This window comes from Tyto alba, unplaced genomic scaffold (assembly GCF_018691265.1).
Source record: "Tyto alba isolate M040663 unplaced genomic scaffold, T.alba_DEE_v4.0 Super-Scaffold_17, whole genome shotgun sequence".
Lineage (NCBI taxonomy): Eukaryota > Metazoa > Chordata > Aves > Strigiformes > Tytonidae > Tyto > Tyto alba.
The window spans coordinates 4,820,771-4,838,073 of record NW_024881279.1 but is presented as its reverse complement, the minus strand read 5'-3'; the positions used below and the strand labels follow the sequence as shown (position 1 = coordinate 4,838,073).

Genomic DNA, 17,303 nt, shown 5'->3' with positions numbered 1-17,303 from the left:
GGCACTTCCGGGAGCGGCGCTCTGCGGCAGTGGGCGGAGCTCGGCGCCTTAAAGGGGCAGGAACGCAGCTGGGGTGCGGGTGGGCCCGTGGGGGTGTGCGCGCGTGTGTGTGCGGGGGAAGGGTGGGGGGAAGAGGCGGTGTCGAGGGAGCCCCCGCGGCCGTGGGGCGGGCGGGCGGAGCGGAGAACCGGGCCCGGAAGGAGCCGCGCGTGGGCGGAGCGTCAGCACCTCAGGCTCGGTGGCGGCGGCGGGTGAGCGCGGAGGGGGGGGAGGTGATGGAGGAACGGGGCGGAGGGGGTCCCCGTCCCGGTTTGCTGCTTCGCCTTCAGTGGGCGGCGGAGGGGGCTCGGGAGAGCTCCGCATGGCGCCGGGCCGGCAGCGGCCGCGGCTGGGCCTGCCCGCGGGTCCCTGCGTGGGTGGGTGGGCAGCGCGCTGCGAGGTGGGGGTGAGGGGGGCCATGCTGCTTTCTGTTCTTTCTCCTCCCTCGCCCCTGGCGCAGCACTCTGGGGCTGGGAGCACTGGCCGGTGCCTGAACATTTCACGGGTGGGTGCTCGGCAGTTCCGCTGTGGCCGCGGACTCGGCCCCCGCGGGGCCTGGGGTCTCGGGGGGAGCGTTTGAGCATCGCCCGGAGCCTGCGGGAGCTCTGCCTGCTGCCGCTGTCACGTTGGACCCAGCTGTCAACGCTTATTATAACTATTAGTATTCCTTCAGAAATGATGACTTTTCGGGTTTTATATTATTTTTATTTTCTTTTTAATAAATAAATCGCTACAGTGGGGCTCTGGCAGCCGGCTGAACAGCTGCGTGAGGTGCCCTCTGGAACCGGTGTCGTGGTGCTGTCCTCGCACAGAAACTGGTGGCTGTTTCAGGTGTGCCTGAGGTCTTTGCAAAATTCAGATAGGCTGTCTCAGAGTAAAAGGTGCAATATAATTAAATTGAAGTCATCCACCGTTCAACATGTAATCGTTCTGGGTTTCAGCCCAATTAGTAATGGACCTGTATGATGATTACTCTTTCTGAAATCTCAAAGGCGACTTGCTGTCAAAAAAATACTTAAAATACCCAAAGAAAATCTGCGCTGTTACCTCATTTTCAAACTCTGTCCCTTTCTTCAACTTTTGAAATACTACATCAAAGTGCAATTTCATATCATAGAATAAACTGTACTATAGAATGCAGATACCAGTTTATTCACTGAGTTTCTTAGGGATTTTGATTTTTGCTGTCCGTGGTAACATTTTACAATGTTAAAATGTTCATCTGTGAAATTATAACTTGGAAAACTTCAAATAGACCCTTAGCAGTAGACTTTAAGCTCTTACTCGCAGGTCCTGTATTCAGGCTTAACTGTCTGGGGTGCAGGGTTGGTGCAGTTAGGTTGGACAGAGGTTTCTTTCCTAGCTCTTGCTGAGAAACTACCCACCAGTACCCACCCAGGCACAGCACAGCGTGTTTCCAGTTACTGCAAGAGCTGTTCAGCATGAGTGTCACTGGTTTGTTTCCTAATTATTCCATAAAGGGATTCAAAACTGTCTTTTAAAGCCTGATATCCTCTCTTATCTAAAGTTTCACAGACTTTGGAAGTAAGTGTTATTCTTACTGGTTCAGAAGTGAAATGATGCATTTTTAGCTAGAAAAATGCAGGTCAAAACTAGAGGAAAAAATGTCCTGTTTTTCAGAATATAAAAGAAGTGTGAGTGAGTTTGCTTGCCAATTCTTGCTGTCAGCAATGTTTCCTTCAGGAGTCTGGCTCAAGATGTTGACAAAGCCACTGGGTGGGAATTCCACATCCCCACAGTCAGAAGTGGTCCTCAGTAAGCAAACACATCTCCTTAGTCCATGGAGTGGCTCACAGGGCTCCACGGGAGTTACTGAATGATTGCTGATGAAATAACATTAGCCAGAGTTGTTGGAGACATTTTGAAGTGATAACCATCTGTTGTTGATGTGATGCTAGAAAATTAACTTTCGTATTTTTGTTAAGGAGGCATGAGTAAGTTGGTGATGTCTGTAAAAATAGTTGGTATCGCAAGATTGTGTTGTGTCCGGTACAATTCTTCCTTAAAACCTTGTGTCTGCTTGCAACATTATTTTCAAGGGAACCCTTGAAATAACCCTAAAATGGTATTTTTGTCTTCACTGTGGCTTGTGAACAGCGATTGCCAGAGTTTTCATTGTTCTGCTTTTATGCTATTTTTAACACTAGCCTGAGAGTTTGAGTCTGTGTCTGTCGAGCAGCCTTGGCTCTCCCCTCAGTTCGGTGCAGCTCTCTGACTCGGACGTGTTCGCAGCATAGCAGCTCTTGATACCACTGCAGAGCAACTATGGCCTTTTAATGCTTTGATTTGACACTGCTGTGAATTATGTAGTTACTTTTCCTGTGTGGTAAGAGTAGATTTAATATCTCTATTCAAATATTACCAGTGTGCCTTTACAATTAGCTGTCCATTCTTCCCCCATTTTAAAAGTATTTTTCTTCAAGTGCTGTCAGCTGATACGGAGGCTGTTCTGGGTGTATTTGGATAGCTTGGTTTCTAACACCACTTTTCTTGTGGTGATGGGAATTTAACCTATATTAATGCCACTTCAAATGATTAAAGTGTTTGCAGAGTAATCTGTTCTCACTTTAATCATTTGAATTTTGCTCCTTATAGTCTTTTCTGTAATGCGTAAAGATTTTTTGTTTTCTCCATAAGTTTAATAGATGGAAAAGGTTAATACAACTAAAGGCTGTGAAGTTATTCTCACCTCAGTAATCTGAGCGCTTCTCTTACATCACGCTGATTGCCCTGATTTGCAGGTTATTTGAGTCGATCGTTTTTTTAAGCCCCATAGAGGCTTTCCTCGATGGGTATTTTGCTCAAGCAATAAATAAATCTGCTGACGTGTATGTTCTGCCGTGTTTGCTTATTCTTGACCTTTGCTTTTTAGCCATGCAAGGGACAGTTTCAGTCATGACATTGTGTAACTGGGTGTTTATGCATTGACAAGCGTATTTGATTTGTATTCTTAAAACTTGTGCCTGTTGCAGCTGATCATAATGTAGGATGTGGGTAAGGGTTTCGGGGTTAGTCATGGAGAAACCAAGAGTCTAGTGCTTCGTTGTCTGAACAGATTTTGTTCCAGTGTAAGCAAACATAATTAAAATATTATTTCCTCCTCTTTCCATATTATCCTATATACCTGTTGTTGTGTAGTGAAGAAACTCTGTTCATTGTCACAAGTGTAACTGCTGTGACAGACGCCTGGATTTTGGTCTGGTTCTGACCTATGTTTTAACTAGGGTGTTGTATTCCAGGGTCAGAGCTGCCCTGAAGTCATCTTGTGATCCCTCGAGGCACTGCTGCAGCATCAAAATAAATGGGGCAAGACAGCCCTCACCAGCATGGGTGCCTCTGCCAGCTGCACTTAGCAGGACAGTCCACTTTCTCGAGGATAGTTGGACTCCACCGTCCCCTGATGTTAGCATGGGTTGTGCGCTCCAGTAGGAATTAGCTGCCTAAATGCTTCTGAGGATGTTGCCCTTTAGTCTTTCAAGAGGTTTTCACTCTAGATACTAATTCACTTGTCCAACTGGTGCTTGCAGTGGGATTATCCTCACTTTAGATAATGAGAAAATTAAGATGAACACTAAGAAATTAATTGCTGACTGTCTAGTAAACCTGTGAGCTTTATTCTTGCACCTCAAAGCATCGCTTCGACAGTAGCGGTGGTTCCTCCTCTGTGCTGCCTGTCCTCCTGGGCACCCAACGTGTGCCAGCGCTACCCCGACACCTCCGTCGTGGCTCCTTGTTCGGAAGCAGCCCTGCTGGTGGTGGCAGAGGTTTTTTTTTCCAGGGCAGGAACAACTGAATTCATCAGTCTGTGCAGTCTATCCTGGCAACTTGCTTCTTTCCCAGGGAGGAGCATAGCAGCCTTATATTTTTTTAACCATACCACAAAGAAGGAGTATTTGTGGAGTAGCAGAGCTTCATCCCTGTAGCAAGGGATGTCCTGCCTGTGATGGTTGGCTGATGGTTGTATGGCACAACTAGAGTGTTGGTTATAGTCATCCTGACCACTCTTGGCTCAACCTGTTCTTTAATCTAAGCTGAAGGAATTCCGTGGGAAACAAGGTATTCTAGAGTCCTTCTTTTAAACATACATTTTGCATTTAAGGTTTAAGTTGTGGCAGCCTGTGCAGGACAGTACAGGAGATCACAGTCTGAACGACAATTTCAGTGCTTTGTGCTAAGTAGTTGTTTCCCATTACGAGCCAAACAGACAGGTTCCGTGCAGACAAAAGGGATTTATTTTGTATCAAACCTCTCTGGATTCAACTTCACAAAACTTCTTCACTTCTTACTGCCTCTGCTTCAAACCCCAGCAACTCCCAAGGGCAGCTGGAGCACTGACTCTGCACTGACATCTCTCTATTGTCCTCTTCTTCACCACTTTTCCCAGTTGCGAAGATCCCATTTGAAATCTTCAGTAGGACGTTGCACACATCCACCAAACTGTACTTAAGAAAATTATTTTTACTTCTTGCAAAGGCTTCTGTCCACTTAGCATTTTCCAAGAGGAGGAAGAGGTCTTTGCTGTTGAATCAGAAGGTCTGGATTCTGTTTTCCGCCTCTACACTAATTTTTTAATGTGCTGTGGGGTCACTTAATTAGTCCCTGGTACAGTTTACCAAAACTGCATTGTTTTTTATTTTTCACTCAGGACTGTGAATTACTTTTGTTACCTATAAATATCTTACAATGTTTAATGTGCTGTTCTGACAGATCTTAAATGCATTATCTTTTCTGTTTTTTTCAGACGATAATATTCAGATATGTCCTTCATATTTGATTGGATTTACAGTGGTTTCAGTAGTGTATTACAGTTTTTAGGTAAGTTTTTATTGTTTGGGGTTTTTCCTTTCTGCTATTCTTGTATAAAATGCCTGTTCACCTCTCTTATCTTCAAACCTAGATGCTGGTTAAATAATAATATTTATTTTGATGTATATTCAGTAACACTCAAACAAGGGCTTCGCTTATCAATACTGAGTATTTCCAGAGCATGCTCTCCACTCAAGTTAATCCTTAACTTCCTGAAAAAATTACATTTTCTTTCATGAACATAATAGGTTTGATTTTTCTAATCATAACACATTTAAGCTGGTATAATTCAGTTGACTTCTGTGGAGTTTCTCCTGATTTTTCTCTGCTGTAAAGAACTGAACTCAGTTATTTTAGTTCAGTTCTTTTGCACTTAAAGATATCACTTGAGAATCCAAATATGAAGGACTGTCTACAAAAAAATCAGTGCCAGGTATTGAAGCCCTTGCTCATGTTCAGCAGCACATTATTCTGTGACTGCTGTCCCTCAGATCAGTGTGAAACTTCACTGGCATCTGCTGAAGAGCCTCGGGAAAGTATTCCCTGTCCAAAAGAGTCTGCAATCCCTATCAATCCAAGGTGAAATATGACCTTGTGCAAAACAAGGGGGGGGGGGGGGGGAAGCACAACCAGGAGGAAAAGGGGTATTAGGATATTAAAAAAAGGAACCAGAGTTGCAGATCACATAGGTAAAAGATGCAGTTTACAAGTTTGAAGGATTTTTACTGAAGTGGATAAAAAGCGTCTGAGATTAAGGAAGCATGGTAAGCTGTGCCACCTGCCTTTTATCAGTTGAAAGTTTAAACTTTTTTGCTGAATGTTAGACCCTTGGCCTACTATTAAAATATTAGCCAGTGAAATTTTAACTAAGTTGACTAAACTTTCTTATCTCCTCTTACTTAGCTGAGCAGTGATTACTGCACCCTAGCCCGCTTTCCCATTCCTGTGCATGCAAAGTCTAATTCTGGCAAAAGATACCAGAGCTTGAAGGAGGAAGGAGAATTACTTTCAATATGTCCCTCTTCTAGATGAAACACTTTCTCACTTAATTCTCATTTACATTTGCAGTTAAAGAAGGCTGATTATAACATTTGGGAAACTCCCTGCAGTTCCCTCTGCTGTCCTGTCAGCAGGCTGATAAGATCACTTTATCAAGTACATCTTTGCACGCATACACTTTTAGATTGCACAAAGAATCTCTGGTCTTGGTGTAGCTAATAGCTGAAACATTGCTGTTTCTTCATTTTGTGTTTCTATGGAAGATACTTGGAAAATGTGAAATATTTCTGAGAAAGCAGCACCACCTGATTTGGGAGCAAAGGCTCCTGGATTTCCAGGCTGACTGTGATAAAAATATCATTGTTTTACTATGGTTTAATAGAATTCTGTTTAACTCGTAAGGTAAGTGTGAACTGGAGTTTCTCCTGTAACATAAGTTAATATATGGAAATGTTTTCCCACTCCTTCTTTCAGTGTAAGCATTAATACTTTCTCCTCTACTCTGTTGTTTAATAGTTAATACATATTTGGGTATGTGGGAGGGTGAGTTTGGGAAGTAAGAGTTGTTATATTTGAAAAACCTGTGAAGACACTCTACAGTACCTGTAGTAATAAAGATCATTAATTAAATAAGCTGAGGAATATTAAAGAATATTCATTCCTGCAAGTTACAAAACATGTCCCGCTGGAATGCGATCCCAGAGATTAGTTTAAAGGCAGAGGTGAGCAAACAGCAGCGGTGTAAAGGTCGGCGGGGCAGAGGCACGTATGCCCCTGTAACAGTCTGAGCAGCCACCTCTGCAGCAGCGTTGCTTAAAATCCCACCAAGTAAAACCCCTGTGAGGATAACACATTAGATAAGAAGAAAAAAATCAGGCTCCAGAAGTTGATGTTACTGGCTCCCTCTGCCCATCTCGCGCAGGGAGACTGTTGATGTGCCCTTTTGGCCACCACCAGCCCCTCGCCCGCGGCCCCGAGGCGCAGCGCAGGGTGTTGGCGCATAGTTTGCAGTGGTGGTCGTGCTGGGGAAGATGCAGTTAAGCATAGGGACTGCAGCACTGGGACAGTTGAGTTTTAACAGTAAAATCTGGTTATGTGCTCCACAGAATGTTTCTGTATCATTGCAGTGGTGGTAAAATAGATTTTTTTTCTTCAGCATATTGCAAAGTACTGTAATACTATGACATTATATAGCAAAACATCCTGGTGATGTAAAAACCTCCCACATTGCAATATCTGGCTGTATTCTGCAATTCTTTTTACACAGAAAGAAGAGAGAATTCTGTTAGGATTGTAGCTCAGTGTTGCTTTTGAAGAAATGTAATTTCAGCATATATGTATATATATATTTCCTCACCCTCTGTTGTAAGTGTTCTGCCCTCTTCAGCACTCGTGAAGGTTGTGGGGTCAGTAGTGGCTCCTAAGGAGATGTGCAGTGTGTAATATCCAGCCCCAGGTCTTTGAAGAGGGAATAAGGGAAGATTTTCTGCTTAAAAAAGGCAAAGCTAAGAAACTCTTCAATATTTTTTTCAGTACATAACGTGTTTTTTGTAAATTTAATTTGTCTTTAAAATGTTTTACTTTGAATGTCAATCAGTTTGAAGCAGTGAAAAATAATCCTGGCATAGGATGTAGTGTTGGCAAGTTATAAGAGAATTGCCCTTTGATAATCTCAAACTTAAGAAAATACGGTGTTCATGTTTTAAACATCCTTCCTCTACTTCGCACCAACTGTTGCATTTACTGGGTTACAAATAGAGGAGGAAAAAAAAAAAAAAGGGAGGGAAAAGGCATTTTTATAAAGATGACAATCAGTGAAAATAAAATTTCTTATTCCTGTTATGAAAGCATTATCACATGACAGCAAGTGTGTCAGAATTGCCCTGACAATGCCTTTAGGATATATTCATACAATTTAGCTGGGGGTATGGGTGAATGTTACTTTTTGCCAAAATAATATATGAACCAACATAAAAGAATTAATGCCTATACTAACTATGACTATTGATGTCGAAATCATTTTCTCTGTAATATGCTGATTGAGGCCTGAACTTTCGTTCTGCCTCTAGCAAGTTTTTTGTCATAATTGGAGGGAGCTGAACAAAACACCTTCTGCTCAGGTCCAGGATGGTCCCTATTTTAGAGCCTGCTGTTAGCACTGTACCCACACACCCCCCTCTCCACCACCTGTGAGCAAAACTGTCCTTTTGCTGGGGTCAAGTAAGCTACACTGGCAAAATTTAGTCCTGTTCTGCTGTGGTTTTCCTAAGATAATGTAAATGCATTTATGAGTGACACGTTTGCACGAATTATGTGCCTCTCCCCATCCTGCTAAGCACCCCGTAAACTGCCATGGTGCACGTAGTGTGGCAGACACGTGAGCAAGTGTGAGCAAGTGTTTGTGCGAGTAGGAGAACATGGATAAAGGGCACTGATAAAGTGCACAGTGGAGCTTGGCTGGTCTGTATTTTGTACCATGACTGTAACACTTTGTTCCTGGGAGCAAAATCATCTCTAGTGTTAGAAATGAACTCCCGCTGACTTAACTGATTATTCATTAGGTCCTTCTTTGTTCTAGGACTGTACAAGAAATCAGGCAAACTAGTGTTTCTTGGTCTGGACAATGCTGGAAAAACTACACTGCTGCACATGCTCAAAGATGACAGACTGGGACAACACGTCCCCACGTTACATCCCAGTAAGTTAATATTGCTGGTTCCATAGCAAGGAAGTATTTCAAGTGTTGCAGGAAAAGCAGGATCTGACTATACATCATAAAACCAACCGTGTAATTGGGGAGAAACAAAGGAATTTCTGGGATTGCAGTTTGTAGATAGTTCAAGTCATATTCAAAAAGATGTCTGTAGGATATTTCAATGTGTTGTATTAAAAATTCAGAAGCAAGTAACAAGCAGAATGATGGACCTGAGAGCCTAGATTACAGAAGCTGTGGGAAATTGGGGGTTGCAGTGTTTGGGAGAAGCTTCTCCATGAAGCTGGAAGATTAGCATTTATGTCCACTGTTCTGACTTTTTTTGGTTCAGTGGATACTGTGTAGTTGTTTCCCTGGTAGCCTCACAGAAGTTCAACAGAGGTTTAAAATGTGGATTGGGGAAGTCCCAGTAGGAGGTGAGAAATTGGGAAAGGATGTGAAGAGGAGAAACCCTGAACAGTATTATACATGCAATGCCATCTTTGTGGCAAACCAGATGCCAGAGCCAACTGTTGTTTGTGTAATGTGTAGGGATAAATAATGTATGAATATTCTCTGCTATTCTTAGCATTGTAGATATTTCACATGTGCTTTAATGGTTAATAACATTTTGTTGTTAAACAAACGTGTCATTGATTTAGAGAGAAAATGTATTACTCTGATTTGCTTTTTGAATAACAAAATACTGAGAAGAACCAAGAAAGTAAAATCTACATGCTAGAAGGTTAGGCTGTTCCAATGCACTGCATAATCTTCACAGAGAACATAATTCTGTGTATTTCTAGCTTCAGAAGAGCTGACAATTGCTGGCATGACTTTCACTACCTTTGATCTGGGCGGACATGCTCAAGGTAAGTGAATACATTGGCTTGTCCACAGTCCATTTATTTCAGATCAGGAATATGACTCTGCTGCAGATATTGACTTCTCACACTCTTTGACAGCATAAGAAACATTCACTGCTCTTTTGTCCGTCTCTACCACTTATCACAAATTCCAAATACAATTTGGCAAGAGCTGCAGTAGAGCGGAAATTTTTGATTAATACCTGTATTTTGAAGAGGATTCTGTACTTTGATTTGCTTACACTTACGTTTAAGTTTTATGCTTCAAACTTACCTTTATTGACGTAATTCTTGGTGAAACATAAAAACTTTCGGTACATCACTGTGGGGGGGGTGAATAGAGTGGTGATAACAGTAAAGGGAATGATACTTTTGCTCCATTATTTCAAGCTTTGTAAAACACGAAATTGCATCCTGAAGACTGGCAACATAAGCTAAGACTTCAAAAAAAAACCCCTGTTGCTTCTTAATTATTGATGTGCATCACTCTGACTTTTGGGATAATTTCCTTCTGTTTTTAATTCACATCTTCCCTGTAGCTCGCAGAGTGTGGAAAAACTATCTGCCTGCAATTAATGGCATTGTGTTCTTGGTGGACTGTGCAGATCATGAAAGATTGCTTGAATCAAAAGAAGAACTTGATGTAAGTTTAAATAAGTTTTTGAAAGTTTTAACTTCTAAGAAATAAGCTTAAACTCACAGTGTCCAACAGAGCTCTGCTGCCACCTGGACATGAGTAGTAGCTATTTGACTTTCTAGTTTCTAAATTAATGTCTCCTCCTTTCTCCTTTCCTTTGTAGTCACTAATGACAGATGAAACTATTGCTAATGTGCCTATCCTAATTCTTGGTAACAAGATTGACAGACCTGAAGCCATCAGTGAAGAGCGGTTACGAGAGATGTTTGGTCTGTATGGCCAGACAACAGGAAAGGTAATGCCCCTTTTTTTTTTTTCCCCCTTTTTTGTGGTTTTGGGTTTTTTGTTAGGGACTTCATTTGCCTTATGTTGTTTGACTCCAGTTTATTCAAGCTACACAAAATAAATGGTTTTTAATTTATAAAGTACTTGGTACATAACTGTATATGGAATGAACTCTGGAGCCTCTTCGTGTGTGTACACGTTTAATGCATCTCTACTACAACTTTTTTACATCCTATTCAATGCCACATTTTTTTCAGATAAAACTGAATTGTACTTAGGATAATTTTTAATATTTCAACTTTCCTATGTGGTATTTTTAAACTATGAGCAAGTTTTCAGAGGCTATAGTTCTAGTGAGAACTGTAACAGAAAACTGGATAAAGTCTTTCAGTAAGTGACTTTTCTCATTTAAAGTGCAGACTTGGTACGATTTATTATTTAATCTTAGAAACAGTTTTACACCATTGTAGAAGTCCGAGTTTGTAGGTTGTGAGAGGATAAAAAGTTCCTACTGGCATCTGTAGCACCAAGTCAGATTTCTGTTATGGATCTTTGTGATACTTCAACTCTTCTTACTTTAAAGTAAATACAGTGTACTACTTGTAGGAGACATTTGGATACAGGGCACTAGAAACAAGTTGCTCAGTTGTCACTTGCCCTTGGAAAGACACCTGTGTGCGGCTGACAAAGCCATTCGGTGTGGCTGCTGTCCCAGTCCCCATTAGCTGACCAGCAGCATGGCTCTGCTGAGGAGGGCACCTGATCCTCTAATTCTCTTTGTTTATTCAATCTTAGATGCTTCTCTTAAACTTCTGTGCCAGAGTTTAGGCTGGGCGGGAACAAATCTTTACCTGTTTGTTTCCTGCATGAGAGAGAATTGCACAAGTTAGTTTTAGAATAGTTGTAGTGGGCTATAAAGAGTTACTACTGATTATTTTTATTTTTTTTTAGTATCTCACCCTGGTTTTAACAACACTGCATGTAGTCTATGAAGTATGAATACCATTGTGACTCTCCAGTTGAGCAAGAGCTTTATTGCACTGTGCTGATCTTGGCACACACTCCTGCTATGGTCACTCCTACAGTTGGTAGCGAATGCTCTTTTTATCTAGTTGAAAAGCTATTAAAAACAGAGCAGAGAATTGCAACTGAAAACCAAGTATAAGCTCTCAAATTCTCTGTGCACATGCTTGCTGTTGCATTCTGGTTTCACATACTTCACCCTCTCCAAATGTGGATGCACGTGGAAATATGCTTCCTGTGTGACCCTTATCTTAGTAACACGTACACATTTTAGATTAATTTATTTTCTAAAGTTCCAGTATACAACACAAGTTAAATAATGGCATTCCATAGAAGCAAAGGTCTTTGTGAAGCAGCGGTCTTTTTATAAGCATACTGTAACTTGGAATTCCTCTGTCTCTCTGCAGGGCAGTATACCATTGAAAGAATTGAACGCAAGGCCGCTAGAAGTGTTTATGTGCAGTGTGCTAAAGAGACAAGGCTACGGAGAAGGCTTCCGCTGGATGGCACAGTACATTGATTAAAGCCAAAATCGCATCAGTACGTTCTGTCCCATGTCAGATATTAAGTCTGCTCCTTATTTGATCACTCAGTGTACGTAACTTGAATTCATTTGACTGTTTAGTTATAAAAATACACGTTTTTAGGTAATTATATCATGTATGCTAAACTCTAAGTGTGAGGATTGAAAAATTATTTCAAGCAAGTTTGTAAGTTTAAGTACCACAACCTGTGAGCTTTCTAATCCCATGCAACATTCTTTTGCAGCTTTTAATTTAACAAGTCTCCGGCTCCATTTTTGGTCAGAACAACTTTCCAGTACAGTATGTTTGAATGCACTTTTTAACAGCTAAAAACTACAAACGTGAAAAATATTTAATGCTTATGTTAAATTTTTTTTTATGTACTTTTTTGAAACTGGTTTTATAACTTTAGAGTATATAACCATCTTTCAAGGAATAATAAATAATTAGCTGATGGATAATTGCATGATGCCTTACAGTTTTCAATAATACACTTTCTTATGCAACGTCATGCAATAAATTTAAATCCAGTTTTTGGCAACTTTAATGGAATATGTTTCATTTTAACGTGTCTTAACTAGTGAGGCTGCCTCATGATCTGTACATGTGGGATGTTGTCCTGAAACACAGAAGGCCACAAAGTAGTTTTCTTGTATGTTAGAGTAAGGTGTTTTTTTCAGACTACCAAATTGCATTTATTTAAGGATTTTGCATTAGTAAAAGAAAAATCTAATCTGATGCCTTTGTAACCGCCACCTTCAAAAAGTACAAATAATGTCAGTCAGCTGTGCCAATGTAAATCTTGAACTAATGTCAAAAGTGGTCTTACTCTACTGGTCTCTTGAATTAAACCCCTGAAGTGACACAAGAAATAGTTTTTTTCTGAAAAAATTAAGAATACCATCGCACTAAATATTCTGTTCCCAATTAGATTTGGGGTCTGCCAGAAGATTTGCCTGTGAAATTGCTGGGGGAAAAAAAAAATATTACCAGTGCTGCTTGTGAAAATTTATCAGGCCACACCCAATTGGACAGTCTTATTTTTGGTGTTTTGCACTGGGACAAGATGAATTCTTTTCTGTGGTTTTATCCTGAAACCTAGCCAGTGTGGCAGCTGCTGGCTGCCCAGGTGTAAAATTTTTCTGGGGTCAAATTTGGTTATCTGCAGTCCTTGTTTCCAGACTTCTGCCTGTTTTTTTCCCGTCTTTGAGTGCATTAGTTCCCTGAAGAGAAAGCAGGTTATTTTTGAGGGAAGGGTGTTGAAGCACATGTGTCTGTCAACATCTTGTTGGTGCTGGCTGACGCTGCCGTGGAGCTGTGGTTGGTGCTTCCATGTGCTGGGGATGTTTTACTCTAATCTGTCAAACAAGGGTAGGGTTTCAGCCCTGGAGTCACCATTTCACCGTGATGGGTTTGAGTTTCGCTGTGTAGTTTGTTTTCTCCTTGTACAAGTACAAACTCTGCTGCAAGTGTTTTTTACTGTAATCCCTTTTACTTACTGTTGTAGGTCTTCTCCAAAATACTTTAGGCCTTTTGCTTCCAATATCCATGGCAGCAAATATATTTCTGACTGGTTTCATTTCGTAAATAACTTTCTCTGTTGACCTTCTGGGCTTGAATCCAATTTAAAACCTATAGGCTCATAGCAAATAAATGAGACTTATTCCTTGCCCAGATCTGAACTTGTATGATGGAATATTGATAATAAGTTGCCCCCAGTCCTAGATTGTGCATCTGAATAAGATGAATAATTCAGAACCTAACTAATGTAAATTGTAACTGAAGTTTATTACTGCACAATCTACTTGCAAAGTGTTAAGCCTAGTTTGTGCATGGTGAAGTTCAGAGTGATGGTTTCAGATAGCTTTTCCAAATGACCAACATAAGAAAATTCTGCATTTAAACTAGTTCTCAGCTGTGGATTAGTGTCTCTGTTGCGTAAATCAAAACTGGAGGTAAGAAATGGCCTCACCAGCATGTGGACAATACATGAGTCTTTACTACCTACAGCCATTACGTAGGGGACCTGCCTCTTTTCCTCTAGACTTTTCTGATGATGGTTAGAATGCAGAGAACAACAGCTGAATCAGTAGAAGGTGTAAATATTAAAAATATTACCTGCAGAATCACATTGTGGTGTTGATGTGGGAGACTTGGGACTGTGTTGCCTGTGCTTATGGAAATGAAGCTGGAGGTGGAGGTGTTCTGCTGCAGACCACTTCCACAGGCTGAGCCATTATGGGGGCACCGAGAGGTCCTCTTCACCTGCTCTTCTAACCAACTGTGAATAACATTAGCAGTAAGGAAATGGATGATAGTATTAAGAATTGAAAAAGAAGAGAGGTGATAGCGCGTTAAAAGTCATTTTTAGTTTTATGGAAACACTCAGATTTCATGTTTCCTACTGTAGGATGCTAGTTTAAATGTGGTTGTAATAAGGGCATGAAGAAATCTGGACCTTGTGTTTATCCACCTGGATATTGTAATGGTTCCTGTTGTGGGAACAGCTGATCAACACTCAGTTAAATACACAAATAATCTCGCTCTGTTTCATTTCATTTAGTAGAGGAAGTATCTTCTGTAGTTTACATTCTGTTTGTGCATATGTGAATGGGTGTTGTGTGTCTTTGTGTAAAGACTTCATTAATAGACAAATATACCGATGAGAGTTTTTTCTAGTGGTTTCCATCCTCATTCCCTCCACGTCTCCCCAGTCATTTATTTATGGAGGTTGCTCATTCCTATGATTGTGACCAGCTTACTTAATTTTAAAAAAGCAACATTCACATTTGGGTCCGACTTCTATGATTTTTTTTTCACTCTTGACTATGCAGATTTCAATAAAACATCACTCTAAAGAATGTGAAAAAGAAAACTTGTTAATAAAAAATGTTATTTATGAAGCGTCTCATTTTGTTTTTACATTGCAACAGTTCTTTAAGAGAAATGAACACAGATTTCTAAGATAACTACATCTGACAAAGTGGCCTGTATTTCACTGCAGTGACCCCCATACACTAGCATCTCTGGGTTGAGTAATATTTATTTTGCTTTGATTTAATTAAACTTGGAGTTTAGGATGTATTGTGTAACTAAGAGGCACTGCTGTATTTCAGTCTTGGTTTAATACATTTTTCAGCAACTATTGGTATTGGAGATAGGAAGGATCTTTGAGCTTTTTCATTTATCCTCTTGCCAGATCAAGATTATTTCATTAATATTTCTGTATTTCATATTCAGGTACTGTCTGTGATGTGCCAAAGATGACCTATGTCATTCACTGGAATACAGTACCTGCGTGCATGTGAGCTCTATTGTATTTTAATAATTAGAATTGAATGTCAAATAGAACATGTGTCATTCACTTATTTATAACTAAAGTCAGGCCAGGAGAATGATGGTGGTGGTGTCCAATCCCCATGAACTCACACGTCTGCCTGGAGTCAAATTGTTGTTCTTTTGTTTGTACTGTCAGAATATTTGGTTGTTACCAACCAAAGTCCAGTATTTCTATTGACTACAACGTGCTCAGATTTGGTATAGGTAATGTAATTGTTAGTTATGGACTTAGGAGTTATATTAAAAACAGCCTAATCCACTGGCTGTCAGTGGGGACATGTAACTTATTTGCACTTAGATAAACCACTCTTTGCACTAGTATCTCAGTGTGAAACATTTTCTGTTTTGAAATGTGAGTGCTCTACATGTTTAAAAGCATCATTTATACAATAAACTGCAGAAGAAAACCTAAAGATGAAAGTGTTCTTACACATGTTCTTAATGTGGTGTTTGTTATTATGTTGTCCCATCCCATGCCTGAAATTTAAGTTTCAAGAATAGAAAATAAAATTCTGTCTTGGAATTTGAAAGGAGTTTGAAACAGGTAATTCTTGTCAAATTAACAAAACCAGGAAAAAAGTGTGCTGACTTAATACATGGTCTGGTAGTGAGTTTGGGTTTTTTCAGCTGGGTGTAATAATAATTCAGTCTCTTCTTTGCTAGGATTTCTGTTCATGTGTGCATGGAAGCAAATCCTCTACTCAGAACATTCATTGAGCATGGAAAAGATGATGTTTCCTTTGTTGCAATTTTAAAATGAGATGGAAGGATCCGATCTCGCAGGGGAATGATACTGCCTTAGAATCCAGCAGCCCTCTAGGATCTGCACTGTTGGGACTGTGCGACTGAGTGTAGGTGCTTATCAAACAGTCCACTCAGCCCCGTTTGACACAGCCCATGGGAAAGCCTGTTAACCTACTGTGATAGAGAACTATTTTCCAATCCTAAGTATATGTTCTCCTTAGTTTACATTTTTCCAATTACTTCTTGACTCCTTTTGAACTAGAATGAGAAATTTGTTCAGTGGTAAGCAGTTATGGTAAAATAATCATTAATGACCCCATATCCCTGGTTTTTCTTATGACCCCATTTCTTATGGAATGTGTCCCACCATAGTAAGAAATTTTTAATAATATTTTAGAGCCTCTTGTGCCTTTCATTCCAGGATCTTGAAGCTTTCTACCTCCTAATGCCCCCTCAATATTGTTACGAGGCAGAAGGATCATGTTGACCTTGTTTAACCTGTGATGAAGGTGAGGTCCGGAGGGATTAGGTCGTACTTGGTCACTGCTTGAATGAGAAGAGCTCTTGCAGCAACACCAAAGGAAGCAATGCCTCCCTTAACCTGGGCACCGTTTGCCCGTGTCCTAGAGTGGTGACAGAAGCCTTCATCACATGCAAGCTGCTGAACATACTGCACAAACCACGTGTAAATGGGTGGCATTTTGGGTCACCTCCTCTGCATTTACAGCAAAAAAGCTGCTCTAAGCGTGTACTGTTCCATCAGCTGTGTTGCACCCGACTATGACAATATTTAGTAGGTAGCAAGTTAAAAGAACAGCACAAAAACTTGCAATGTGTAGAGTGGGTGCAAGGCTTGGATCTACTTGTAATTTCTGATTCTCTTTCCTAAATGTGCAATGTAAATAAACGTTGTCATTGTAAACAGAGAATTTAAAATCATACTTTCTATTGGGTCCGACTGCCTGGCTGTGGCAGAGGCAAATAAGAATTTATATTGTTTGGTTAGATTTTGCCCCCACGAAGGCGTTACTTTACTGTCAGGGTAGTTTGATTAAACCCAGGAGCAACGCTAGCTGGAGCAAACCCCTGACAGTAACTTGGGCAGAGATGAGCTGTTGGAGACCTGATCTTAGCAATGTAATGATACTTGAGCACCCCAACCCAGAAGGGGATAGAGCTGGTTTGTTGACAAGGGGTGTACTGTGACAAGCTGCTGCTCTGGGAAGGGACAGGACTGGCACTCACAGTAGTATGTGCAGATGGGGAAGCTGAGCTAATGAGGGGAACCTGATCTTACCCTGTCAAGAGGATCTGAAGTGGTTCAGGTT

The 17,303-nt window shown here is 40.7% G+C and overlaps 1 protein-coding gene across 6 annotated transcripts; it reads left to right on the top strand.

The window, feature by feature from the left end:
- Window positions 1-5: 5 nt before the first annotated feature.
- On the top strand, window positions 6-15,644 carry SAR1B (secretion associated Ras related GTPase 1B). Of its 6 annotated transcripts, none has more exons than XM_042789952.1 (8): window positions 154-251; window positions 4,802-4,875; window positions 8,444-8,563; window positions 9,364-9,429; window positions 9,963-10,066; window positions 10,224-10,355; window positions 11,776-11,908; window positions 15,133-15,644. In XM_042789952.1, the coding sequence occupies exons 2-7, from the start codon at window positions 4,818-4,820 to the stop codon at window positions 11,890-11,892; spliced, it is 597 nt and encodes a 198-aa protein (XP_042645886.1). In that variant the 5' UTR covers window positions 154-251; window positions 4,802-4,817; the 3' UTR covers window positions 11,893-11,908; window positions 15,133-15,644. The 6 variants fall into 6 exon arrangements, with proteins under 6 accessions (XP_042645883.1, XP_042645882.1, XP_042645881.1 ...); XM_042789951.1 differs by having other exon boundaries at window positions 12,137-15,644; XM_042789949.1 differs by lacking the exon at window positions 154-251 and adding an exon at window positions 6-73 and having other exon boundaries at window positions 11,776-15,644.
- Window positions 15,645-17,303: the final 1,659 nt, after the last annotated feature.